This window comes from Taurulus bubalis, assembly GCF_910589615.1.
Source record: "Taurulus bubalis genome assembly, chromosome: 2".
Lineage (NCBI taxonomy): Eukaryota > Metazoa > Chordata > Actinopteri > Perciformes > Cottidae > Taurulus > Taurulus bubalis.
The window spans coordinates 38,361,073-38,388,962 of NC_136590.1; the positions used below are offsets into that span (position 1 = coordinate 38,361,073).

Consider the following 27,890-nt stretch of genomic DNA (forward strand, 5'->3'; position numbering starts at 1 on the left):
GCCAAGCATGTCAGGGCTGCATCTGGTGAAGCAAGGCAGGGATCGCCGGCGTATTGATCTCCAGAGGGATTTCACCGTGGCATCTCCTGCTGAATTTGTCACCCGCTTTTGTGGCAACAAGGTTATCGAGAAGGTGAGGATTTTTTTTTTGCACAACATGTACAACCTCTATTTTAAAAAAAAATAAAAACAGACCAGTCAAGAATTCCAAAACAAATTCTGTTTGGATCACACAGCCATGAAATGTATAAACGTAGAATAGGAAGTCATCGTGCACATAGGCACAGCAGCATCTGTGACTAGATTAGACCAGCCATTATTAATTAAGTATTTCAAACTATGTGAGAAAATCAAAGTCGCTAACTCAACTGTTTTGCTTCTCCAGGTACTTATCGCCAACAATGGAATTGCGGCAGTCAAATGCATGCGCTCCATCCGGCGCTGGGCCTATGAGATGTTTCGCAATGAAAGGGCAATCCGCTTTGTTGTAATGGTGACCCCAGAGGACCTGAAGGCCAATGCAGGTGAGCTTTTAGCATGACGCCGATGAACACGGTAAAAAAAAAAAAAAAAAACTATTCCGGTGCCAGTGACTAAGCTAAGGTGTAAGGATACACTGCAGAAGTACTATTTAAGAAGACCCGGCACTGGTACACAGCGACGAATGTTGACATGGGAAATCTGTGGTTGTGTCTTTTCACAGAGTACATCAAAATGGCAGATCATTACGTGCCCGTGCCAGGAGGGACGAATAATAACAACTATGCCAATGTTGAGCTCATTCTGGACATTGCTAAACGGATACCTGTTCAGGTATGACCACACACTTATAATATCTGTAGTTTTCCCCACAGCGACTAATATTTGTATCGTTGACCTAACACCTGGTGTCTCTTGGTCTTTACAGGCAGTGTGGGCTGGATGGGGTCATGCCTCAGAGAACCCCAAACTCCCAGAGCTGCTTCACAAGAATGGCATTGCTTTCATGGGTAAGAGACGCTTCTTACAATGTCTATCACTTTGACCCTTAAACTAACACATTATGTGTTAAATCTTTTTTTTATTTCTTTATTGATAACTCCATCCTCAGGTCCCCCGAGTAAGGCTATGTGGGCTCTGGGAGACAAGATTGCCTCGTCCATCGTGGCTCAGACAGCTGGCATTCCAACCCTTCCCTGGAGCGGCACAGGTATGTCACAGTTTGTGTATCTTTTGGTTTATGATTAGCTTTAAAAAAACTTAATGTAGTAAGTGTTTACTTGTGTACTGACATATGTTATCCATCTGTCGTTCTCAGGCCTCACAGTGGAATGGACAGAGAGCAACAAAAAGAATAAAGTCATCAATGTTCCTACTGAGGTGTTTGAGCTCGGCTGCATCCAGGATGTGGAGGATGGCATGAAAGTAAGCATGACATTTCAGTGACAGTTTGTAACGCCAAAAGAATTTTGCGTTTGCTCAAGCATACTGCGCATATTTGCTTTTGTGCTAGAAAGCTGTATGTTTCCGTTGACAGGCTGCGGAGAAAGTCGGCTACCCCGTCATGGTGAAGGCCTCGGAGGGAGGCGGAGGCAAAGGCATCCGTAAAGTCAACTGTGCTGACGATTTCCCGAATCTCTTCAGACAGGTACGTGGAAACTCGAAACTCGACGAAATCCAGCATTTAATTTGAAACCTTATGCAGGCGTGACGCATCATACGATGGGGTTTGAATGTACCATTAGAGATCCAAATGGGAAAAATGTGGTATCGGAAATTTAGAATTGGGTTTTTGTGAACTTGTTGACTGCAAGGGTTTGCTTTCTCTTTGGTTCTCCAGGTCCAGGCAGAAGTCCCAGGATCACCTATTTTCGTCATGCAGCTAGCAAAACACGCCCGCCACCTCGAGGTCCAGATCCTGGCTGATCAATATGGCAATGCCATTTCCCTGTTTGGGAGAGACTGCTCCGTGCAGCGACGGCACCAGAAAATTATAGAGGAGGCACCTGCTACCATCGCCACCTCTGATGTGTTTGAGGATATGGAAAGGGTACAATTCAGCTTGCATTGTTTGTACTCGTACATAGCTGATAAATGGAGATCTAAGACCAGCCGAGTGATTAATTGAAAGCGTTTGAACCTCAATATGAATGGAGTTGTTTTCTCTCCACAGTGTGCAGTGAAGCTGGCTAAGATGGTGGGGTACGTCAGTGCAGGTACGGTGGAGTACCTCTACAGCCAGGATGGCAGCTTCTACTTCCTGGAGCTCAACCCTCGTCTGCAGGTGGAACACCCCTGCACCGAGATGGTGGCCGACGTCAACTTGCCTGCTGCCCAGCTGCAGGTCAGTCCAAGTGTTACCAAGAACACACTTTACATCGAATACAGTAAGTCTGAGCCTGGGACTCGCCCGGAGCAGACACAGTTAGCACGCTTCACCGCTTGCCACTCGACGGGCCCCCCTGTCTCCATGGAAACGGACTGCAAGAGAAGGAGGCAGTATGCAGAAACACTGTGTGGTAGAGCCAGTGGTTGCAGCAGCACTGGGTCACATGGTCTGTTCAGCAGTGTTTAGGATTGTGTGTAAATAGGTCAGTGGCAGTCGAGCTGAAGGGCAGCGTTGCCGGGAAAGCTTTGTTGCCGAGCTGATTGGATGTTGCTGTGGGAGTGACACGTGCTCTCTGGCACAAAGGATAAGGGGCTCACTATCTGTCAGAAAGATGGTCTTTATTGGTTGTCTTGGAAAAACTGTCAGATAAGCGTGTCAGGAAATACGCATGTGGTTCATGCAAAGCAAATACAATCATAACTCATAAATGTGCTGTAATGTGTTGTTTACCCTGTTTGTCCAGGGCCCATGAATCTGTCCCTTAATGGTCTTTCCATGTCAGTTCCAGTGCATAAACTAGTGTCGTACTATACGTCTATCTCCTGTCAGATCGCTATGGGTATACCTCTTCAACGGATCAAAGACATCCGGATGCTTTACGGGGTCCAGCCGTGGGGAGACTCTCCCATTGACTTCGAGGGCCTGTCGACAGCCCCCTCCCCGCGGGGCCATGTCATCGCAGCACGCATCACCAGTGAAAACCCCGATGAGGTGAGCCTCACACAAAATAATACGAGTCCTGTTGTACCATGAATAAAGGTCATCGTTATTACGTCAAGCTTGTTTACCCGTCTCTGTGTCAAATGAGTTGTTATTTTGGTTCAGTTTGAGATGAAACGTGGTGTGTTTGCAGGGTTTCAAGCCGAGCTCCGGCACAGTGCAAGAGCTGAATTTCCGCAGCAATAAGAACGTGTGGGGCTACTTCAGCGTTGCAGCGGCTGGAGGGCTGCATGAGTTTGCAGACTCCCAGTTTGGACACTGTTTCTCTTGGGGAGAGAATCGTGAAGAAGCCATCTCGTGAGTACACGCACCCAAAAAGACCGAATTTATTCATTGTTAATGATAATAACTATTTAGGACTTTCTTAGGCAATTATTTAATCAGAGGTTTTTGTTTTTGACACATGTGGTTATGTCTCCTAATCTTCTAGCAACATGGTGGTGGCTCTGAAGGAGTTGTCCATCAGAGGAGACTTCAGGACCACAGTGGAATACCTCATCAAGCTGCTGGAGACTGAAAGCTTTCAGCAGAACACCATTGACACTGGCTGGCTGGACAGGCTTATCTCAGAGAAGATGCAGGTATGTTGAGATATTCAAGCTGCGAAAACTATAACAATAAACAACGTGTTTGACATAATGACCCGTATTATGTCAGTACTGAAACCACATTACATCGAAGATAATAATTATACTATTAGTATAATAGCAACCTGAAGTAATAGTAAAACTTGTGCTTTAACCTACTGGAACGATGCGGTTTGAATTTAGCTTTTTTTTCCTGGCTAAGTAGTAACGTGTATGTCTATGCAGGCGGAGCGTCCCGATACCATGCTGGGAATTGTGAGCGGGGCTCTTCATGTGGCCGACGTCAATCTCAGGAACAGTGTGTCCAACTTTCTGCATTCTCTGGAAAGGTATAAATATGGCGCGTCGTATTAATCCATTTAAAGTAGTAAATACTCATCAAGAAAAGACAAAAAAAAACTGAGATCCTCTCTACTCTCTGACCAGGGGCCAGGTGCTGCCAGCACACACGCTTCTCAACACTGTGGACGTGGAGCTGATCTATGAAGGTACTAAGTACGTCCTGACAGTGACCCGCCAGTCTCCCAACTCCTACGTGGTCATCATGAACCACTCCTCTGCTGAGGTGGACGTCCATCGGCTCAGTGACGGAGGGCTTTTGCTGTCTTATGATGGAAGCAGCTACACTACCTACATGAAGGAGGAGGTGGACAGGTAAAAAGGGGAAACAACACTTCAGAATGAAGTAATCATTCCAAAATGAGCTGTACCACATGGGAGAATGAAATTGAATGAAAAGATAATGCAATGCCATGTGTTTACTTGCCTGATTGTGTGTTATTGGCCTGGAAATATCTCCATTCAGTTAACAACTTTACAGAAATTAGTTGAAGCACTTAAGACTTCTGGTGTGTGCTAAGACAAGGTATCTTTTTCTCCCCCCCAAAGGTATCGCATCACGATTGGGAACAAGACTTGTGTTTTTGAAAGGGAGAATGATCCTTCGCTGCTGCGATCTCCTTCAGCAGGAAAGCTCATCCAGTACCAAGTCGAGGATGGCGGGCACGTGTTTTCTGGCCAGTGCTACGCTGAGATAGAGGTACAGTATGTCAAGTTGTATATGTGTGTGTGTGTGTGTGTGTGTGTGTGTTGGCCACAAGAAAGCTGCAATCAGTTCACGGTAGTTTTGTTTGAGGTGTATAGATTTAAACTTTGCACTTGTAAATTCCAGGTGATGAAGATGGTGATGACCCTAACAGCTCTGGAGTCTGGTTGTATTCACTATGTGAAGAGGGCTGGAGCAGCACTGGATCCTGGCTGTGTCATTGCCAAGCTACAACTGGACGACCCCAGCCGAGTGCAACAGGTACGGTTTGTCTGACGTGTGCCAGCTGGGATTTCTCATAGGCCTGCACAATGATGTGTAATATATATATACAGCGTAGATACAGTTAGTAAGTTCAAAACATGCATACAGCTGGATATTTATGCGATTTAAACAGCTGTATTGGCAGATTGCGCTTCGTTGCGGCACAATAGACCAGAAGAAAACAAATAAAACGTGGGAGGGGTCTTTGTCAGATGAGTCGGTGTGAATTGATGGCTTTAATAAAACTGTACTTTTGGTGGGGGGTGTTCGTTCGCTCATGTATGTATTAGATATTTAGTTGTGGGCAATTTTGTTAATGGAAATATTGCCAACTAAGATGAAAGCTCAATTATCTCAAGGACACTGGCTTCTGCAAACATCTGAGCCAAGCCAGACCGTCGGAAGGCAGACTTAATGCGCAGATCAACAAATGTAAACTCCACATTTTTGACTACTTTCTTGTACAAAAATTGAGGATATTGTTTATTTCAGAGTATGCCCTACTTGCTCTTCTCGACTACACCATGACATAAAGATGGACCATCAGCATATTCTACCCAACAATATTGTTCAATAAGTATTTGGGTTTGTCTTGTAGGCAGAGCTGCACACAGGGCCCCTCCCTATTATCCAGGCAGTGGCTCTGAGAGGGGAGAAGCTACACAGAGTCTTCCACAACACGCTGGATCATCTTGTTCACATAATGAGCGGCTACTGTCTCCCTGAGCCTTTCTTCAGTGGAAAGGTAAACACACACCTTGGGTATACGCCAGCATCAGCGCTTCCAAACCTTAAGCAGTTTCTCAAACAATGTACTCCTTGTGTCTGTCCTAGTTGAAAGACTGTGTGGAGAGGTTGATGAAAAACATGCGCGACCCCTCTCTGCCGCTGTTGGAGCTTCAAGACATCATGACCAGTGTGTCAGGCCGCATCCCCCCTGCTGTGGAGAAGTCCATCAAGAAGGAGATGGCTCAGTACGCCAGCAACATCACCTCCGTGCTCTGCCAGTTCCCCAGCCAGCAGGTAAACCAGCCGGCCACACACATTAACTACGCCCCCCTGATTCTTCTTAAAGCGAGCCTTGTCAATAGCAGTAAAACCCCTGTTGAGCACCTCACTGTTTTTTTTCTTCTTCTGTGCCATTATTATTATTAATAATAACAGCTTTCTCTGGTAACCCCACAGCAAACAGTTATTAGTTATGTTTAAGTACATGGCACATTTTTAATGCTGCCACGTTAATTCATCTACAAAACGGCAGTAAACACCTGTTATAATAAATGAGTGGTTTTGGTTTCCAGTGATTTATTGCGTCTAAACGTGGTGTTAGTTTGACGGTGGGATTTCTCTACTCTGGTGTTCAGTTGCACTCAAATTTTCCAGCTGGCTTGAAAAATGGTGTGTCGTTTTTTTGTAAAGTAAACAAACAAGAGTGACCGCATATCTGCAAAAATTGTAAGCCATACTGCCCCTGTCTTCGGGTTCAGGCAGAGTTTATAATATCCTTTTTATAATTCAGTCTCATGAGAAAAGTCTACCTGCAATTTTCTGGTTTATATAAACAATCCACTGGATTTGATGTTATTAATGACAACATAGTATGTGCACGTTCATGTATTCATGCATTGTGTATGAAGAGCAAAGACAGACCAGTACACTAACATGAGTAGGAGGTGTTGACACACCTCTAATAATGTATATAGAAAGAAATATCTCACCCAATTAGGATCCCACTAAGTGAGAGTTCATCGGGGCCACTGGGATTAAATTCTCTTCTTGTTTATCTTTCCAGATTGCAAACATCCTGGACAGCCATGCTGCTACTCTGAACAAGAAGTCTGAGAGAGAAGTCTTCTTCATGAACACACAAAGCATTGTTCAGCTGGTGCAGAAGTGAGTGCGACACTGATTTTCACAGTACAGCCTGTGACCCAAAGTGGCAGATTGCACAACAGGCCAGCTTCTTAAACATAACCGGTTGGGAACAACCTTCCCGGCAGAAAAAAAGTTTAGAAGCTTCATTTAAATTTGTAACATTGAGATTGATTTGCTGTATATTAGTTGTTTTCCTGGTCACTAAACCTTCTGTCCCTGATAAATACAATGCAACATTGTTCTTTGTGGTTGTGTTTGTCTTGAAAAGGTATCGCAGCGGCATCAGAGGTCACATGAAGGCCGTGGTGATGGACTTGCTTAGACAGTACCTGAAAGTAGAGATCCAGTTTCAGAATGGTAAGTGACTGCACTTAATTATAGGTTTCAAAGTGTTTGCTATTTTGACAGGTTGCCTCATGCAAGAGTAATGTGGTTTCAGCTTTGCTGTCCTTCAAGTTTCTCAAAAGAGTGGCACTTACTCATTCTGTCCACTCGGTGGAGCTCTTTCACAATAAACTCCTCGTATCTGTGACTGTGCAGTTCCCCTGTGCTGCATTTACTAAAGCTCTTACATGTTGCCTTGTTGACAGGACACTATGACAAGTGTGTGTTCGCGCTGCGTGAGGAAAACAAGGGCGACATGGCAAACGTGCTCAACTACATCTTCTCCCATGCTCAAGTCACCAAGAAGAACCTGCTGGTTACCATGCTGATTGTAAGTGTTCGCCCTTGCTGAGTCAGAACTGAAAAAGAGTTTCCAGATATCGAGCCAGTGATGCTATGTGACGTTCTCCTCTCTGGTGTCTAGGATCAGCTGTGTGGCCGTGATCCCACGCTGACCGATGAGCTGATGGCCATCTTGACTGAACTCACCCAGCTCAGCAAGACGACCAACGCCAAGGTGGCACTGCGAGCCCGGCAGGTCCGATGTCAATTTCACATTTTTGTTGACAAATGTATTGTGATATGGTGCCTGCTTAAAGTCAAAACCAGATAAATATGACTTATTCTGAAGCTGCTGCTTTATGTAGAATTGTCATGTTCCGATAGGGTAAATAGTTTTATCCATGAGATCCTGTGATCGTCTCCCCACCAGATGTCACTATCTACTCCTTTTTTTTTTTTATTGGTGAAAGACAAAACAATAGTACATTTGAATAAAACAATTGGTAATGCTCAGAAACTGTGCAAAGATAACTGAAGAGATTTTCAGAAACTGTGAAGAGAAAGGTGTGCTATAGCTAATCATTTAATAATACATAAACTAACATACAGTATTCCATTCATATGTTCCATCCAGGTGTTGATTGCTTCCCACCTCCCCTCTTATGAGCTACGACACAACCAGGTGGAGTCCATCTTCCTCTCTGCCATTGATATGTATGGCCACCAATTCTGCATCGAGAACCTGCAGGTAGGCGACAAAGAAGCTGGCTTCATCAGATGCTCTGAAAATGGTATTGTGGTGACTCATTCTCCCTTGTGTTTTTCTAGAAACTGATCCTTTCAGAAACGTCCATCTTTGACGTTCTGCCCAACTTCTTCTACCACAGTAATCAGGTCGTCAGGATGGCTGCCCTTGAGGTGAGGGCAACACTGATCTTCATTTGCCTAAAATGCAGGCGATTCACATGTCAAACTAATATCCTCTGTGGCTTTGTCCCCTATAACCGCAGGTGTACGTCCGCAGAGCATACATCGCCTATGAGCTCAACAGCGTCCAGCATCGCCAGCTGAGGGACAACACGTGTATAGTAGAGTTCCAGTTCATGCTTCCTACCTCGCACCCCAACAGGTAACACTCCCGCAACCCTCATGTGCTGTGCATCACCTTTCCCGCTGCTCCCCACTTAACCGGCACTATGGACAGGGATCAATATTACCGTATTGATGGAGATGGATACTGAAATTTATATCAGTGGTAGTGATGCTGGCAATTTGACAGCACTGGTATGCGTGTGTATATATATATATGACCCATCACTTGATGCTAATGTAGTACATATCCTAGCGACAGCATCTGTTGTTGATCCTACTCACTGCCTTCTTCCTTATCAGCATCATTCGGTGGCTCCTTCTAGATTTGCAGCTCCTCTTGCCTCACATGCCACTGTGTTATACAATTGTTGAGGTGTTTGTAGCATATGGGGAGGTGTGCTGTGGTTGCACAAAACATATCACTCCAAAGCCTATTATTATTAGATGAATATTTATGCTATTGATGGATAAGTTACTTTTAAAATCACCGTAACAGTGAAGCGCTTGAGTTTACGTCATCCATGGTGCCGCGGTTCCTTTCACAGCTTCCCAGCAGCCTGCCCTTGTTCATTGTTGTTCTCTATGTAAATGCCTCTCGTGTGGAAAAGAAGGTATTTTGTTAAACTGAAAAATATTTCTTCTTGGTTTGTCAGAAGTGTGTGTCAGCCACGAGCAACAAACCTTCCAGTTGCCTTTCCTTTTTAGTCCTGGGAAAACATTGCCGCGCTCTTATGTCAAGTAAAACTCGACAACTTGGGAATCTCAGAGAAACCATACATAAAAATGTATACTAGACGATGTACTGTGGCATTTCTGTTGCATCCTACCTGTGTGGTGTCGTCTGTGTGTATGTTCCGGTGTATTTGCTCATCGCCTCGCAGTGCTATTTTTTTCATGTTTGATTCAGCTTGATTATGCAGTTTTTTTTTTTTTTTTTCTTTCTTCAAATGCTTTTAAAATGCCATCGCACATACATTTGATCGCATGCTTGTGATTGTACTCGTCTGAACTAACCTTGACGTTTGACTCGTCACTGTGAACTAAAGCCAGCAAGAGTGTGAAATGATTCGCTGACTTTATCAGGACATAATGCATGTTGTCAAGGGAGCAGTCAGAAGGAAGTGAAATGTGGGTTTACGGCAAGAGAGCCACTACCAATTTACTTTATCCTCCCTTTTTCCATTAATTAAATTAATTTACACATTGATCAGGGCAAAATACATACATCACGTTAAAGGACACAGACACGCACACATTGCTACACCTTGACTGTCTTGCTCTCCTTATGCCTGCCACTAACCACTTAGTAATCAATGTTGTTTGATTGCAGAGGGAACATCCCCACTCTAAACAGGTATTGTAAACATTCTTTTCATTGCATAGACTGACAGTGTACACTGTAGGCTAGCTAGCTGCTTGGTCAAAGCAGTCATTCATGTCGTAATTAATTCATCTGGTGATGAAGTCAACAAATTGTTTGGTTATTCAACTGTTTGGTGCTTTAAATGTTCCCCAAACAAAACGGATTTAGCAACTGGAATTTAGTCTGATCATTTAGTCTGATCGAGAAACGCAATGTTTCTAAATCTTACTGACAACAGCATGGCCCTTGGCATTCAGCCTCTGTGTCAAACATTTCTTCTATGTATGTGTGTGTGTGTGTGTGTGTGAGTGTTACATTGCAAACAGTTGCGTGTATGTGCTTCAATATTGTGGATATTTAGAATAACTTGGGATGTGAGGTGGCGTTAAGATAATTATAATATCTTATAAGATAACTACATGTTGGGGAAATGTTGTACGCCAGTGCAAATCTCCTGAACTGAAACCGTTGACTGTGACTGTCCTGCCAGGAGAATGTCTGCTCCGGTCCTGGACTTTGCAAGAGCAGCGGACAATAGATTACAGGCAACTAAACTCCAGGACCTTAAAGATAGTAAATCTAAGGATGATAAATCGGACGAGAAAAATGACGCCGATTCGGAGTCTGCGGACAGGTTTGACACACAAAACCTCTTGAATGCTTTCAGTGGGAGTAACTTCTGGGACGGCTTCTTGCAATTAAAAGACTAACACCCAACCAAATGAAACGTGGATACATAAAGGGTCTTTCTGGTGGTTTCCTTGTTCCTCGGAGAGGAATACTTTGTTTTATTTGGACCAACACGTGATCTGCGGTCACATGCGATGGTGTCATGCTTTTTATATTCTGAACCTCATTCAGTCTTTTTTACTAAAATGTCCCCTACGATTAACGCATAATCTCATTATACCCCAGCATCAAAAATTGCCGTAAAAAAAACCAGTGGGATCAAAACTGCTGTGAGGTTCTTTAAAGGTGGATGGGGAACGTCTTCACAGAGTCATTCTCGTGGTGTGGTGGATTCCCATTGTAATTGCTCTCTGTCGATACCCTAGGATGTCGTTCTCCTCCAACCTGAACCACTACGGCATGGTGCACGTCGGCAGCGTCAGCGACGTTCTGCTTGACGCGTCCTTCACGCCGCCTTGTCAGCGCATGGGAGCCATGGTCGCTTTCCGCTCATTCCAGGAGTTCACCAGGTCAGTTTGTTTTCTAGTTTCTTAACTTTGATGTTTCCTGTGTGATTAACTGAATGCATGATTCCTTTTTTCTTTCTCCCCTTCTTCTCCTCTGCAGGAACGTGAACGACGTGCTGAGTTGCTTCTCGGACTCTCCTCCGCTAAGTCCAACCTTCCCAGAAGGAGGCAATCCTGTCCTCTATGGGGAAGAGGACATCAAGGTGACGAGAACTGAGACTCTCGGGCCAGTCGTTGACCTGCGTGACTCTGTACCTTTGAGTAAAACGTGTAATTGCTTTGTCATCCAGAGCATCCAGGACGAACCCATCCATATCCTGAATGTGGCCATAAAGACGGACAGCGACATTGATGACGACGGCCTGGCAGCCGTATTCAGGGAGTTTACTCACTCAAAGGTGGGAGCAGTCAACAACAAGGCTTCTTGATTTCAGCAGTACATTTTTTGGGATTGCTCATTATCATCCTGACATTTTTGCCCCTCCCCCCATTTCAGAAATCTAAGCTGTTTGAACACGGCATCCGTAGGCTGACTTTCCTTGTGGCCCAGAAGGTGAGGGCCCTGTTTAATACTTACTGAGTCAACTACACGTGTCCACAATGTGCTGCCCTGCATGTCACCAATTCAGCAGTTCCAAACAGCATGTCTCCAGATTTTTACAAACGAACTGTTCCGCATCCTTTCTTTTTGTAATTACTAATAATACTTTATTACTTTGTTTGTATGGAACGACATTGTGTGGTAATAATTTGCATTTGAAATCAAGCTTATTTTCCTGTTTGTCTCTTTCTGCATGCCTTGCTTTTTGCTGCATTTATGATGACAGGATTTCAGGAAGCAAGTCAACTGTGAGGTGGACCAAAGGTTTCATGTAAGTAGAGGAGGACAAGTGAAATGTGGAAGAGTGGCTCTTGTCATCAATGGTTGAAAACTAGTCAAACATGACCTCCCAATGTTCACATTAAATATCCAGACAGTCGGTTGAAACACATCTGTTTTAGAATATTGGAGACAATCCGCAGAGGAAAGATTAATGAGATCAAAAGCCGGTGTACAAAAATCCCGACAGATTCATCTCAACAGTGACCACTTGATCTTTCCATTATAAGCCATGGGTTTCTGCACCTATCAGATTTCAAGAGGAAGCTTATTCAACTCTGTTGCACAAGTGCAAATACAGGAAACTCAACCTACCATTGTCCTGAATCAATAAAATGTTTTGTTTTTGGCACAGTTGGTTTTCTAGAGCAACAGTTTGAAGACGTCATTTAAAAAAACCACGGCCTCATTGCAGAGATGTTGTTACCATGAAATGTCAATTGTAAGTGCCTTGCAGTTATGTGAGCACACCTTTTTAGCATGAATAGCAAAGTAGGAATTAAACCCCCAATCACAGCGGTTTTGTGATGCGCTCTATTGTGCTGTAGTGCACAGGACCGCATTTATCTTTCCAGGATTTACCCTTTATCAACACAACACGCACTAGCATTTGGATGATAATGACTGGAATATAGAACAAGATTAGATTCGAGGAATGCACTTCGCCTCTGCTGTCATTTTCAATCAATAGGCCTTGATTTTTCTTTTGATGGGACAACGGTCTCTGATGAGAGCTAATCACGCTAACTCGTGCCGCCATCATTATGTGGCCCTTGTTACGCGAAGGAGGTTTTCAGTAGTCGGCACCATTCTGCATACTCATCCTAAATTATTTTTGTTTTTGTTTTTTTTCCTCCGTTCACTGTATCTCAGAAGGTGAATATGATGTGTAATCAGTGTCAAATCATGGCTGTGACGGTTTCCAGTGTGTTTCCCTTTGCAGTCCCCTTGTTATTGTGTAGGCTGTGAGCCGATGAGAGCGTCCCCAATTGCTCTGGCATTGTGTTGGCGAGTGGGAGACGACATCTGATAAATGGGAATATTGTATTGATTGCCGTAGTAAGTGGTGAGATGGCTGCATGTACAACAAGGCCCTGATCATCACTGCATAATACAGAGCCCGGCTTAGCTCATTGTCCCCTGCTGTGATTAGGTTTATAGTTCGTCCATGTCTAACTGATTTAGTGTCCTTAACACTGCTGTGCTTACAACCATGTTTTTTTGTTGAAGAGACATAATTGATTTATTTGTATCCTTTCTATCTCTGTCTCACTATCTTCCACACAGAGAGAATTCCCTAAGTTTTTCACATTCCGTGCCAGAGACAAGGTGGGTGTTTTTAGAGAATACAAAGCGTTTGTCAAATCATCTGAATATCTTCTGAATGGCCAAATCAGTGTTTGCTCAGGTCAAAATTGAATCAGGTTATTGTGACATTGCAAATTAACCCATAAATGTTTAAAATAAAATGGATTGATTGACTTGCCTTTGGCTGAGAGACCATTCAAAACCGTATTGTGGTTATAGAAAACAACTTTTGACCCCCCTGGCAATGATGAATTTCACTCTATCACAGTCAGTGATGGCTCTTCCTCTCCGTTACCCCTGATAGTTTCACTACAATGACACCACCAAAACTCATTAAAGTAATGAACTCTTTAATTATGTCCCCCCCATTTAAGAGAAATGACACCCATTAGCAGCTTTCTGAGATCGAGATTGCCCATAATTTAATTTACTTAATACAGTGTTCGGCTCACAGGCATCTTTTTACTCTTACATCAACTCGGTGCTCCTGAAATAGCCAATTTCCTGTTAATGAAGTAGATGATGGCAGGAAAGCCTAACTTGTAAAGTAGAAAGTTTCTTCAGGAAAGTCTTTGAGCATGTTTATTTCGAATGTTGTCGTTGTTTTGTGATTGTCTCCGTTTCTCCAAAGTTTGAGGAGGACAGGATCTACCGCCATTTGGAGCCGGCACTAGCGTTCCAGTTGGAGCTCAACCGCATGCGCAATTTTGCCCTCTCTGCCATCCCGTGTGCCAACCACAAGATGCACTTGTACCTGGGTGCTGCCCGTGTGGAGGCGGGCACAGAGGTTACGGACTACCGGTTCTTCGTGCGCGCCATCATCCGCCACTCCGATCTGGTCACAAAGGTGAGACTAAGCAGGCTTTTTTCTTTTTTAAACGGTTCGCACAGGGTTTGGATTCTCCATTTATAAAAAAAAAAAAAGTATTTAGTCATACCTGCACCTGTTGACAGTTTCTTTCTTCTGTTCCTTTGCCAGGAGGCCTCTTTCGAATACCTTCACAATGAGGCAGAGCGTCTGCTGCTGGAGGCCATGGATGAGCTGGAGGTGGCGTTCAACAACACGACTGTACGAACTGACTGCAACCATATCTTCCTCAATTTTGTCCCAACAGTCATCATGGACCCATCTAAGGTTTGCGAAACAATCTCACACGCACGCACACATCTCTCAGACGCCGTCATACCACAGCTCACAGTGTTATTAATGAGATTGCTCTCTATGAACTTCAGATTGAGGAGTCCGTGCGCTCCATGGTGATGCGTTACGGCAGCCGTCTGTGGAAGCTGCGTGTCCTGCAGGCCGAACTGAAAATTAACATCCGCCTGACACCAACAGGAAAGCAAATCCCCATCCGCCTCTTCCTCACCAATGAATCAGGCTATTACCTGGACATCAGCCTGTATAAGGAGGTCACTGATTCCCGAACGGGACAGGTGGGGCCCAAAGACCGACAGGTGGGGCACTCACACATCTCATCTGCTTATTGTCCAGTCCCTGGTTTAGGGTTTCAGCTCCCAGAATGCAATTTACCAGCTTCTCTCGTAAAGTCAAAGATGGGGGTTGTTTTGTTTTTCATCCAGTAGAATCTATAAATTCCGGCTTTAAGATTTTTGAGTTGGAGTAAAGATATAGCGTGTCATGCCCTTAGCCCGGTGGACAATTATTTCAGCAATATCCTTTTAACTCTCAGCTGATCAGGTAAGTTAGACTTCATCCAGCCATTCATACATCTGTTCATCAACCATCCATGATAGTGAATGTGAGAGTTGTTGAGTTTGGTTTCTATTTAAAAATTCTAAACACAGTAGATCAAAGAAAAGTCTAGTTGCAAGATAAAGCGGCCGTTATTGTGGAGTGGAATGATTTTTGGCAAACAAAAACTTGCTGCTGAGCTTTTTCAAGGTTTTTGTTGGCCTAATTCAGCAAAAACGTGGAAGTGGAATTGCCTGCATCAAACATACCTGCACCAATAAGTGAATGATCCTGTCTGTCTGATGGCCCTGATCATGTATGATGATGAATGTGTTCATAGTGTATACAATTGTTGCATCATATACTTTGTATTGCTTAATGCTGCAGCAGTGGGTAAGACAGATGCTCATCATCATTCTCATAATTGTGATATTTTGGCGAGGTCAGCATATATTTAAAGTGACTCTCTGTACCTCTTTGTCCAGATCATGTTTCAAGCATATGGAGACAAGCAAGGGCCGCTGCATGGCATGCTCATCAACACCCCCTATGTGACCAAGGACTTGCTGCAGTCTAAGCGCTTCCAGGCTCAGTCTCTGGGCACCACTTATGTCTATGACTTTCCAGAAATGTTCAGACAGGTACCATCCAAAAATAATGCCTAGAAATACTGATTGGATAAATGATGTTGGCGGATTAACTTTATTCTGACTATTTAATTTCTTGTCCCAGGCTCTGAAAAAGCTGTGGCACTCGTTCCAGACCTTCGCCCACTTGCCCAAATGCCCGCTTCCCTCCGAGCTGCTCACCTTCACAGAGCTGGTTCTCGACGATCAAGGTCTGATGGTGCAAATGAACAGACTGCCTGGGGGCAACGAGGTCAGTCTTCTTAGTTTGATGCACGAATACAGACGTTAAACAAAATAATACCTTTTTTATTTGTCTATCCACCACCCTTTTCAAAATGTGTAATTTCCCTTTCACTCTGTAGATGTCTCTGTTTCTTTGGCTGTATTCCTGAGTTCTTTCTAAATTCTTTATTGTTGTATGACAATGCTCAATGCATTAAAGACTAAACACATATGTATAGTTATTCTCTTTACTGCAACTTTTATTCAATTAAAATTTTTTATTTAGCTTTTTGACTGTTTTAATGTTTTTTTAACGGTTTTAAGTCTTGTTTTTTTCTGCATTATGTGTTGATGCTTTTAATGATTTTATGGAAGCACTTTGAATCGCCTTGTTGTTGAAATGTGCTATACAAATAAACTATCCTTGCCTTGCCTTATGCCAAGGATAAAATGCATCAAATACATTTCATTTAATTGAAGATTTATTTTTTAAATATATTTACTGTATCCTTATGATGCACTATTTATAGATCTCTACTCTTACAGTGCCTCTGTTCTGTCTGCATAGATTGGCATGGTGGCGTGGAGGATGACCCTGCGCACGCCAGAATATCCAGCGGGACGTGAGATCATCGTCATAAGTAACGACATCACACACAAGATAGGCTCATTTGGGCCCCAGGAGGACATATTGTTCCTGCGGGCTTCAGAGATGGCACGGGAGAGCGGCATCCCGCGGATCTACATTGCAGCCAACAGTGGCGCTCGCATCGGGCTGGCAGAGGAAATCAGACACATGTTCCATGTGGCATGGCAGGATACAGCTGATCCTTATAAGGTCAGCCAGCAAACATAACAGTGCATGTGTGGGCTTCTTTTTTAATTTGACTAGTATTCCCCAATTGTACTTTCATCATAATAAGATACCATTACTTCAGAGAATCACCTGCTGACTGTGTTTATTTATTTGTGTATATACCGCATGTATTTCTTTACTACGGTATTTGATACGACAGTATCCCTTTTCTTTTCTTTCAAAAGATTTATGTTTTTATGTTTTGCATCTGTATCATTTGTTCATCATAACTAAGCAGTCATTACTCTTTACCTTTGCAGGGATTCAAGTATCTCTACCTCACACCTCAGGATTACAAGAAAGTTTCAGCCCTGAACTCTGTGCATTGTGACCATGTGGAGGATGAGGGAGAATCCAGGTACAGCTTTTTTAATTACGCATTAGTACATCATTTTGTTAGTGTGGAAATGAATATTCAAGAATCCGTAGTGTAAGTCAAGTGTTCACGTCTTGCCGGTTTAAAGCCTTTGAGACTAAACAACAGAGGCAACCGAAGGAAGAGCTACTGGAGGGTCACCTCTGGCTTTGAGTGAATATATGTGTTGCCATGCAGGTACAAGATCACGGACATCATTGGAAAAGATGAAGGGCTGGGTGTGGAGAATCTGAAAGGGTCAGGAATGATTGCTGGAGAATCCTCTCTGGCTTACGACGAGATCATCACCATGAACCTGGTGAGACTGAAGTGGGCGCACTTGTGTACAACAAACACATGCATACATGTCGCCTCATTCTTAGCATTGAGCTGTACAATTTTGGGTGATCTTTCGAGACCGGAGACTTGCTCTAGAGTTGATTAGCTTGCAAGCCGTAACGTGATTGTCTTGACCTATAGGTCACATGCAGAGCCATTGGGATTGGGGCCTATCTGGTGAGGCTGGGACAGAGAACCATCCAAGTGGACAACTCTCACATTATCCTTACTGGAGCGGCAGCACTCAACAAGGTAACACTATCTACTATCTAAATGCATATGTCAGTACAACACAAAAGGCTTTTTTTTTTTTTTCCCCTCCTCTCCAAGTGTTAAATTGAAAACATGATGCTATTGTGTGCACTACATTTTCTATTGAGTAGTTCACTGTAAAATTCTCAATTGTCTATGAAGTTTTTCAGCTAATATGGGAAGAAGAGAAAACCGATCTGGAAGCGAGCTGTGTACATGTGTGTTGTTGGGATTTTTTAAATAATATTATACTAGAAACTGCGGATTCTATAATATTTAATGGCAGGGTTAATGTTTGTTTATCTATCAAAGAAAATAAATCAGAAAAGTATGCTTTGGCGCTGTTCCAACTCGGCGATCAGGCCTCCTCCTGCCTCGTTCTGTCCGACTAGGATTCCCTCTCCGATCCCAGCCACAGGCCTGCCTGCCACTCATAGTGGAATAATTGAAAGTGAACCATGAAGTTGTATTTGCATAGAAATAGAGTGACATGCCGGAGGCTGCGGTGCAGGACACCCATATCATTTGTTTTTAATCAAAAGGAAAAGTTTTGCTGATGCAGATTGTTTTCTGCATGCAGTTGATTAGTGTGTGTGTGTGTGTGTGTGTGTGTGTGTGTGTGTGTGTGTGTGTGTGTTTGTGTTTGTTTGCCCTCACGCTCCACTACCTCCTCTTGTCTTGCTTTCCATTCTCTGTCCTTGTCAGGGAATTAAGATGACTCCATTTCAAATTAGATGACAGATTGCAACATGACAAATCATGCAAATGGCCCCATGATGGCATACCTATTTGCTGGTGGCTCAATTGTTTTTAGATGGCCCCACTGTTTACCCCTATTTGTGGGAGTAGAGCAATAGTGATGTTTAATGACAAGTGTCAGCGATGCGCAGGTGATGTATTGCCAAAATATATGTTGTGTTTATTTTAAAATAGCACTGATTTCACCAGCAAGAAAAAGAGTAGGGTTTCTCTCCCTGTTTATCTTACAGTGTTCTGGCTATTAACTGAAACTTAATTGAGAGCAGGAGGCTGCCACCCAGAGATCATCATTCCATTAGCTGCTGCAAAGCTCTCATATTTTCATGGGGAGTGGAGAGTAACTACTAGCATAAATACCCCAGTGAGCTTTTACATCCAGTTTGCCCCTCATTCTCTTCCTCCCAGTCATCCTTCTCTCCGTTCCTCCTCCTATACCCCGTTCTCTTCCCTCTGCTGTGGAATCCTAATGAAGCTGGCGATGGCCAGAGGCATAGGGGTTTTGTGTATGTCAAGGTGACTGCAATGTTTCCCGGGGCCGCAGGCTTTCCTGACAGCTTTAGGAGAGTGCCCTAGATTTGTAGCCAGATACATAACCATTAATGGTAATAAAGAAAGTAAATGATAGCTGAAAAGGTGAGAGCTGAGGGTAGGGATTGAGCTCCTCTCTGATTTTTATGGAACCATGTCAGGGACCCGCCACCTGTTCTAGCCCGCTTATGAAAATAGGGTGGGCTGGGAGTGAGATTTTATGACTTCAGGTTGGCAGAAGGGCAGTTTTGAAGGTAAATAGTTTGTCGGCTTCCATCTCAAATCTCACCCTGATACAACAACAGTCTCTATCAAAACTGGTAGAGGAGGCCTTGTAAAGTGTGAATTCACACTAAATTAGATTAGCGGTGCTCCAAGCAGGTTTCAAGAGCAGTGCATCTGTACATGGCCTCTGTGTGATGTACCCCCTAAAAAGTCTTCTTCTTTGGACCTAAAAAGCCCAAATGAAATGTCTGTTCTTTTTTCCCCATGACGTAAAATCCACACATTCGTCTTTTTTCCCACCACAGGTTCTGGGCAGAGAAGTGTACACATCGAACAACCAACTTGGCGGCATTCAAATCATGCACAACAATGGTGTGACCCACACTACTGTTTGTGATGACTTTGAGGGAGTCTTTGCGCTTCTGGCGTGGCTATCCTACATGCCCATGGTAAGCCGTTGTTTTGACTCGCATGCTGCATCCCATATGGTTCTAAATGTACTTTTCCAAACGTTTGGAGCTGTGTAGTTTGTGTCACCGTGAATTAAAGACAACTTCCTTTCTTCAGTGTAAATCTAGTCCAGTGCCAATCCTCAACGCCAAGGATCCCGTGGATCGGCTGGTGGACTTTGTGCCGACAAAGACTCCGTATGACCCTCGCTGGATGCTGGCAGGACGTCCCAGCCAGAGTGAGTGTCCAGAGAAATATTTTAATGGAAACTGTTTTGGCAGAGACTCTTCAAGTGGTTGTTTTGTGATGTAAATGGGGGTACGTTAAAATGTTAAAGTATTTGTTTTTTATCATCTTTATTAGCACAGGGTAACATACTTGGTGTCATCCATATTCCTCTGAAATGTACCTGAGTGAATTTTGCAAAAATATTTGCTTGTCAAGCTCCTCCATCGTTAGGATTTTAAAATTTGAAATTAAATATCTTAACATGGACAAACCATGGACAAAAGAAGCAATTCTGATCTAGTCGAGGTCTCTGAAACTTTTCAACAATGTTTGACATGTTATAGATTAAATGTTCAACATGAATTATTAATTAATCCATAATGAAAACAATTGCTAGTTGCAGCCCCATTCATATTGTACATTCAGCCCTACAGCCATTCACTGCTCCAGAAATGGCTCCATCAAACACTGAGTTGCCTTACATGGCATCCTGGTTGTAACTACGATGATGATTTATGTACTTTCACTTCTGCTCATTTTCTCGACTAATCATTATATTCAAAATGCTTTATCAGCTGTTGTAAATAGCAACACTCCTATTTGTTGTGTGTTATTTGTAAAGGATGTTATTCATATACAATATTTATCATTTCATCCTAATATCCCCTGGGTTAAAGGTTGAAATAATCCATTACTAGAGAGACTATTAAGAAACTTACAGAGAAACAGTGAAGCCTATAATCATGCTTCTAAAGGCAACATCAGTGATCCAGCATGTTTTACACTGCGGGTCAGGACTGAGCAGGTTCCACATCAGTGTTATTACAGCTCGGGACAGAAAAGAGATTGGGGGACCGTGCGGGAGGCCAGTCAACGTCTCTGGTAGTGATGAGAGGCGAGGTTTAATTGAATGGTAACCTCACAGACTGGGCATGTTTCTCAGGGTGTGCATGCAGAAAAAGAGCTGAATAAGCCTCCTCCTGCAGTCATCCATCATGGTTTGCTGCCAGGATTAGACTCTGAGGAAAGAAATACACAACCACGGACTGCAGTAGGAATAAAGCCAGAGTTTTTGAAAACGCTATGGAAAAAGATTGATTCAGTTGCATTTCCAATTTGCAATCATCAACTCCACGTTCTTTCCTCTTCTACCCTTTTTTATTTACCTTTCTGCATTCCATTGTCTCTGTATATACAGCTCCAAAGGGTTCCTGGCAGAGTGGCTTTTTTGACCAGGGCTCCTTCATGGAGATCATGCAGCCATGGGCTCAGAGTGTGGTGGTAGGCAGAGCCAGGTGAGTCTCCCAACAGAGCACTAAACCACCATGACACACTGCCAAAAGAAGGAATCCGTTCACCCTGCAAAAGCAGTCGAGTTATTTTGTAAACGTCGGTGCTGAATGGTCTCTCTCTCTCTCTCTCTCTCTCTCTCTCTCTCTCTCTCTCTCTTTCCACAGACTGGGCGGGATACCTACTGGGGTGGTCGCCGTGGAAACCAGGTCAGTGGAGCTGTCGATCCCAGCCGATCCAGCTAATTTGGACTCCGATGCAAAGGTAAGAGGAAGGCACATACTAAGACGTGAACTGGCAAGTATTGACATTAACAGACACACAGCCACTGATGCTGATTGTCTGATTTTGTATCTTTTAGATCATCCAGCAGGCCGGACAGGTGTGGTTCCCAGATTCTGCCTTCAAAACAGCCCAGGCCATTAAGGACCTGAACCGAGAGGGTCTACCTCTTATGGTGTTTTCCAACTGGAGGGGCTTTTCTGGAGGAATGAAAGGTACTGCTGCTTCCGTTGTAATAAGTCAATCTGGGATTAAACCCATTCAGTGTCTCATGAAATTCTCCTTTCTTAGATATGTACGACCAGGTGCTGAAGTTCGGGGCCTACATTGTGGACGGGCTGAGGGAGTACAAGCAGCCGGTACTGGTTTATATCCCACCCCATGCTGAGCTGAGGGGCGGATCCTGGGTGGTTATAGATCCTACCATCAACCCACGTCACATGGAGATGTACGCTGACAGGGACAGCCGGTGAGTTGGACTGGAAAAAGGGCAGATTTAGTATCATCTTTATCAAACCACTTTTGCTCACTTAAATCCTTCCTGTCTCCAGTGGTGGTGTTTTGGAGCCTGAAGGCACAGTGGAGATCAAATTCAGGAAGAAGGACCTGGTAAAGACCATGAGAAGAGTGGATCCCATCTACTCCAGCCTGGCTGAAAGACTGGGTGAGTCCTCCACTTCAATTCTAATTATAGCCCTTATGCCCCCCTCGGCCTTGTCCTCATTTTATAAAAGGAGCAATATATCAGGTGGGAGCATGTGTGCTTTCACTGTCGTTCTTTAGTTGGCGTTGATTGTATCATCTTCACCGCACTCCCTTGGGAGACGTGTCAATCACAGCCTGCTCAGATCAATCACCAGCGCTCCTGTCTCTCCTGCACAGCCTATTGATTTTCCTCTGGGCTCAGAGCAACTGTGGGCCAGTGCTGTGTGGGGCTTGGCGCTGTGGGCGAACTGGTGGAATGGAGGGTTGCTGCGGATAGTTTGAGAGATTACAGATTGGAATTGACAGAAATCAGTCTTTGGTGACAGCAGCCAGGGGTTATGGGGAAGCTCTAAAACAAAATGCTGTTGGTACGAGTTAATTCACCTTTGCATGCTCATGTAGAACCTGATTTGATGGTAATGGGATAATAAGGGAAGGCCAGTTATACGGCTATATGAGGGTAGAATTCTTGGCTTTCACACCTAAACTCTGTCCCTCATACACAGTAGTTCCTGTACCTATTAGCATCAACTGTGATTCCATGTCCATAAACTCGGCTTGTAATGAAAGCCTGCAGGCATATGGCAGTCGGTTTTTTGGCAATTCACCTGACAGCAGTATTTAACGGTATTTTTTTTTCCCAACAGGAACGCCAGAGCTGAGTCCCCCCGATCGTAAAGAGCTGGAGACCCAGCTGAAGGAGCGTGAGGAGTTTCTCCTGCCAATCTACCACCAGGTGGCCGTGCAGTTTGCAGACCTCCACGACACGCCGGGTCGCATGCAAGAGAAGGGCGTCATAACGGTGAGCGTCTTGCGGGCATGTATCTGCGACATTGTGAGTGTGCGGTGTGTGTGTGAAAAAGCCCACAGGGGAGCATCAGTCTAGCTGCTGCTGCACCTGCCTGGTGAATAATGTTTGGTCTCACTTGGCTGTGAGACTCGTCCTCGTAATTATCTTGTGATGACCCTGGTCAATCACCTTAGAAACCACAGAGCAGCCTCAGGCGCGCCCCGATCTCATCCCGGGCCCTCCCAGTCCCATCTTTCACATACAAACACACACACTCACTTTGACTGCCATCCATCTGTGAAAGACCCCCCTGGCCATGTGAGCAGTGCATTTTGTGCACACAGTATGGACTGGAAAGACTTACCAACTGTAGCAGCCTGCATGTTCAACTCTGGTACATCTGCAGAGAAATCCGTGATCGTAGGTTCTAAACATCCTCAGTCGGTCCACTGTGATGAACTCTTAATTTACAGAATGACACATTTCTGTAACATACATTTACCTAATTAACAGTGTTTCACTTGCACGGCCAAAATGAAATGAAAAGACTCCCACATACAATTTTCATGAACTTGAATTCCCTTAATGGGTTCTATGTCATTGTTGCATCCAAAGGATTGGTTGAGACAGGCAGATAATTATTCATACTCCCCCTTTTTAAATTCACAAAGAATGAAATACACTGACTTGTATGTTGACATTGAATAAATTGCCAAACGTAGGCATCAGTAGCTTCCAATAACAGTAGCTGCATTTACGTTATTATTTCTTTTTTGGCTTATCTCAGGATATCCTTGATTGGCAAACGTCCCGTCAGTTCTTCTACTGGCGCCTGCGGCGCCTGCTGCTGGAGGACACGGTGATGAAGAAGATCCAGGAGGCCAACAACGAGCTGACCGACGGCCAGATCCAGGCAATGCTGCGCCGCTGGTTTGTGGAGGCCGAGGGGACCGTCAAGGTAAAACCCACCACCTCTTTATAGGCTTTGTTCTATAGTCTCTCATTGTTCAGTGACTTTAAGTGGAAGATGTGGAAAACTGTAATTAATTTCTCATAGACTTGCATAGTATGTAAACTAGACTTTGAACTGGGGTAAAAAGTTCACAGCGTACATAAATGATGATCATATTGATGCCTTATTCAGCTTGCACAGATTATAAACCTATATGTCTAACACATGACTATGACAATCAAAGTTAGCCAGCACAGCTTCATTTGAGTGGTCATTGTGGTTCTTTAGTTTTATAAAAGGATAAAAAATACCATGTACATACTCTAAACATCTTGCATTATAATATCTAAGTCAAAGAGAGAGTTGAGAGATGTGGATAAAAAAACAAAACATGTGTAGAATACTACATTATCTGTTTCATCATTCCCTAGATGCACAGCCTCAAAACCACACACATCTGGAAATTGCTTTTTTCCTTCTCTCTCATGCGTTAAATCTATTTCACACCAAAACAGAAGCCTGTGATGAAGCATGAGCAACATATGTGCTTAGACTTGTAATTTTTACTAATTTATTCCATACAGTTTAGGTATCTACTCGTATCCAAAGTCATCATATCCAGTCTTCTGGGAAATGACTGAAAGAGAGTCTTTAACTCCAGTTCAGAATTAGCCATTTAGTACTGGCTGCAATTTGTCCATTCAGGTAAGTGTGTAGATGCTCAAGTAAACACCCTCTTACCCTCTGGGAATGATTACAGAGGCTGATTCTTTTTATCCTGAAGCTCCCGTTCCCTCCCTTCAAGCTGCACCAGATAAAGAAGTCGTAGGCATTCCTGTTAAATCATCGTGTTGAAATGCAGATGGTCTGATAACTTGCAGTCAATGCAAATAAACATCCCTCAGAGGTACATGAACGGCGTTCCTTTCCGGCCCGGTCTCGGCGCTCCGAGGTCCAGCCGCAGGGGCGACAGGAGCCGGTCCAGCGTTTCAGATCTCCCAAAGAAGTGGCCTTCTTGTTAGCTAATATATTATCCCAATCAGGACTGGCTGTCTTAAGCCACAATTAATCACAGCCCTGGCACGTGCAGATAGGAGAGCAACACGCTGTTTCTTAATTAAAAGCAAACAGATTAAAAATGATTAATAAGGGCATTAAATGTTCTTGCGGACCTCAAGCAGGACTGTTCATAAAAAAGGCAAGAGCCCATTAAACCCCTCAGCCCCCAAATCTTTGCTAAGCCCTCCAGCCTGGCTTTGTTTGGGATCAGAGATGCCAGCACTCATGAATACTAATTTTTCCTATCGGGTCCAGTCAACGCGACATCGGGACCCCCACTTTGCGCCTGTCCATCTCCTTTTGTTGTTGTTGATATTTATTTGCCGATTCATGGTATTTTCTATGTTTTTATTCCATTCATCCGGTCTTTAAGTTTCAATTGTTTCCTTTTTAATTCCCAATTATGTGATGTCTAGACCAAATTGACTTCCTTTTGAATCTTGCTTGCAATTATTCATCTTCTCTCCTGTAACACCCGCCTCCCGCGTTCTACAGGCCTATCTGTGGGATGACAATATAGAGGTGGTGGCATGGCTGGAGAAGCAAATAGCTGATGAAGAGGGCGCGAGGTCCGTCGTCGACGAGAACATCAAGTACATCCGCCGAGATCACATCCTCAAGCAGATACGCAGGTGATAATACTGAACCGTGTGGGTTTAAATGTGGTGAAGCGTGAATGCGGTCATCGCCCCCCCCCCCCTCCGTAAAATCCAACGCGTGAAATCCAGCCTTCCTTGCATGATTATGATGTCTTCCTTTTTGGTTTCTCCTTTTTTCAGCCTCGTTCAAGCCAATCCAGAGATTGCCATGGATTCTATCGTGCACATGACCCAGCACATATCGCCCACACAGAGAGCCGAGGTGGTGCGCATCCTGTCCACGATGGAGACGTCGGCCTCCTCCTAGTGGGAGCTCGGCCTCTCTTCCCCCCACCTGGCTGAAGCTCAGCTCAGGTCGCAGCCAAACAGAGCCCGGCTCAGCCAGACCTGCTCCTGACTGAGACCCGGGCTGGAGGAGCCAACATGATGGGCCTTGGCAGCTGCCAGGTTACTGATGAAGCGTTGGCTATGATTCTCACTAAGCAAGAGTTCAGATGACTTGACATCAATTATGACCTTTTGTGAAATGTCTTATGCGCGCCAGATGTGTAATTTGCATTATGTGCAATTGGGGAAAATATGGCGCAAGAAATATCTATTGACCAATATGTAATAATATGTTTGGGGTTTACACAGTTGGCCCAAGTGGATGTGGATGCTTCCATGAAACAACAATGCATTTAGAATGTTTTGTCATGTAAAAAAAAAAAAAATGCACCATGGTTTGTGACATATACTTGTTAAGATTCGCAAGTGTTTTGATGACCAAGTCAACAATGACAACACATTGCTGGGGGCATCAGCGCGAAAGGGGGTTTTACACTCCTAAGTAGGGAGCACTTAGTTACTGAACAAAGACGGGGAACACTACAACAGAGTTGGACAGGAGAGCCCAGCAGGGAGCGGGGACAAGGTCCCTTTTAGACCCCGACCGCTTCACAGTTACCCTGCAGCGAGCGACGGGCTGCTCGCCTCACAACAAAACCACAGCTGTCCCTTCTGTTCGCACAGTACATGCATGCTGCTCGAGACGCACTTCACTGCTTACTGCTCCCTCACACATTTGCACCCAGAATCAAAGCTGCAGTTTTAACTGGTGCGTCTCGCATACACACACATACACATACACGCACAAAGTGTTACAAAACGTAATAAACACCGAGATGATAATCGCTCAAATGAGCATTAATAATAACTATGACAGAGTGGATACTAGCGTTCTTCTTTAGAAAAAATAGTCTGTTCACCCTTGGGATTATGTTTTATTTTTTGGCAACTAGTGGTTGCTCCTAAAACTTTTTTTTTTTTTAACTAAAGAATCATTTTTGAATTTCCGCTAATTGGCTCAAACATTACACGTCTGTGAAAGAACAAAGGCTCCTGTTTACTGGATTTACATGTTACATAAAACGTGGTGTCTAATTTTCACTGTAATCCACACTAACTGTTCTATTTAAAGTTTGTACCTTATGTATATGAAATGTTGCTTGTTTTTAATATTAATTTTTGGAAAAAACATGTTTGAATCGCATAATACTCTACTTGAGTTTGTTACCAATAGACAGGCAAATGGTGCCAACTGTGATGATGATGATGATAGAGTACGTACTAGTCGAAAAACGGCGCCATGATGTTGATTTCTATCCTATAGATCAGCGTGTCATACACTCTGCAAAAAAATGCAATGTCAGCAATGTGAAATGGCTCTGTGGTCAGTGCTGTGCCTTTTTATGTGACTGTATAGACATGTGCCCAGTTGCTTTATAAGTATCTGGTTGGTTCCTATTCAAGGATGGAGAACAATTGACAGTGATGAGCTCTAACTGTGTCTGCAAATTTAATAAAACTTACTCAACTCAGTTTGAAGTGACTATTTCTGTTTCATTTTATTATTATTTTTAAGTCAGGCAGTTTTAACAAAACTCAAGTTTTTAGGAATTTTCAGTAATTTAATTTGTCAATTATTTTTGTATATTGATGATCCTCAGGACAGATAATCACATCACTGGAAGCCTCATTAATTTCAGCAGTCAGAACAAAGTCTATTACTCTGGAGAGACATTTTCTGATTACTCGAAAATGATAGTCTTCCCATTCCTCAATCCACAGATGATTAAAGTGCCATTTCCTCCCTGCCTTTTAAACTTCAACAGTATTAAGGAGGATGAAGCAGATCAAACAAACATTGAGGGATCTATTTCATCCTTCCTCCTTTTTTTTTATTTTGTCTCGTTCTTTCATTTCATTCCCTTGGCTCTGTCAATTCTTTTACCATCCTACCAACAAATATGTAAGACAAATTGAGTTGCA

General features: G+C 43.7%; 1 protein-coding gene across 4 annotated transcripts; it reads left to right on the plus strand.

Moving 5' to 3' along the window:
• On the plus strand, nt 1-27,434 carry acaca (acetyl-CoA carboxylase alpha). Of its 4 annotated transcripts, none has more exons than XM_079234447.1 (52): nt 1-133; nt 386-524; nt 704-813; nt 908-989; nt 1,091-1,189; nt 1,298-1,404; nt 1,517-1,627; nt 1,820-2,029; nt 2,153-2,323; nt 2,918-3,079; nt 3,222-3,385; nt 3,519-3,669; nt 3,901-4,004; nt 4,102-4,329; nt 4,564-4,714; nt 4,847-4,981; nt 5,583-5,729; nt 5,819-6,007; nt 6,777-6,877; nt 7,128-7,216; nt 7,450-7,574; nt 7,668-7,781; nt 8,160-8,273; nt 8,354-8,443; nt 8,536-8,654; nt 9,948-9,971; nt 10,979-11,179; nt 11,277-11,379; nt 11,467-11,574; nt 11,673-11,729; nt 12,004-12,048; nt 13,344-13,385; nt 13,996-14,211; nt 14,344-14,499; nt 14,598-14,822; nt 15,546-15,701; nt 15,793-15,939; nt 16,480-16,749; nt 17,028-17,125; nt 17,321-17,441; nt 17,603-17,713; nt 19,531-19,674; nt 19,793-19,913; nt 21,102-21,198; nt 21,361-21,457; nt 21,555-21,690; nt 21,767-21,944; nt 22,027-22,139; nt 22,828-22,982; nt 23,758-23,928; nt 25,477-25,613; nt 25,761-27,434. In XM_079234447.1, the coding sequence occupies exons 1-52, from the start codon at nt 8-10 to the stop codon at nt 25,885-25,887; spliced, it is 6,894 nt and encodes a 2,297-aa protein (XP_079090573.1). In that variant the 5' UTR covers nt 1-7; the 3' UTR covers nt 25,888-27,434. The 4 variants fall into 4 exon arrangements, with proteins under 4 accessions (XP_079090573.1, XP_079090574.1, XP_079090575.1 ...); XM_079234448.1 differs by having other exon boundaries at nt 11,036-11,179; XM_079234449.1 differs by having other exon boundaries at nt 11,036-11,179; nt 14,598-14,801.
• The last annotated feature ends 456 nt before the right edge of the window (nt 27,435-27,890 follow it).

Excerpts from the sequence above, each read along its gene's own strand:
- acaca (XM_079234446.1), top strand. The coding sequence starts at position 8 with ATGTCAGGGCTGCATCTGGTGAAGCAAGGCAGGGATCGCCGGCGTATT. Across the intron at positions 3,080-3,221 it reads CCAGTGAAAACCCCGATGAG|GGTTTCAAGCCGAGCTCCGG; the intron begins GTGAGCCTCACA and ends GTGTGTTTGCAG. Across the intron at positions 7,217-7,449 it reads AGAGATCCAGTTTCAGAATG|GACACTATGACAAGTGTGTG; the intron begins GTAAGTGACTGC and ends CCTTGTTGACAG.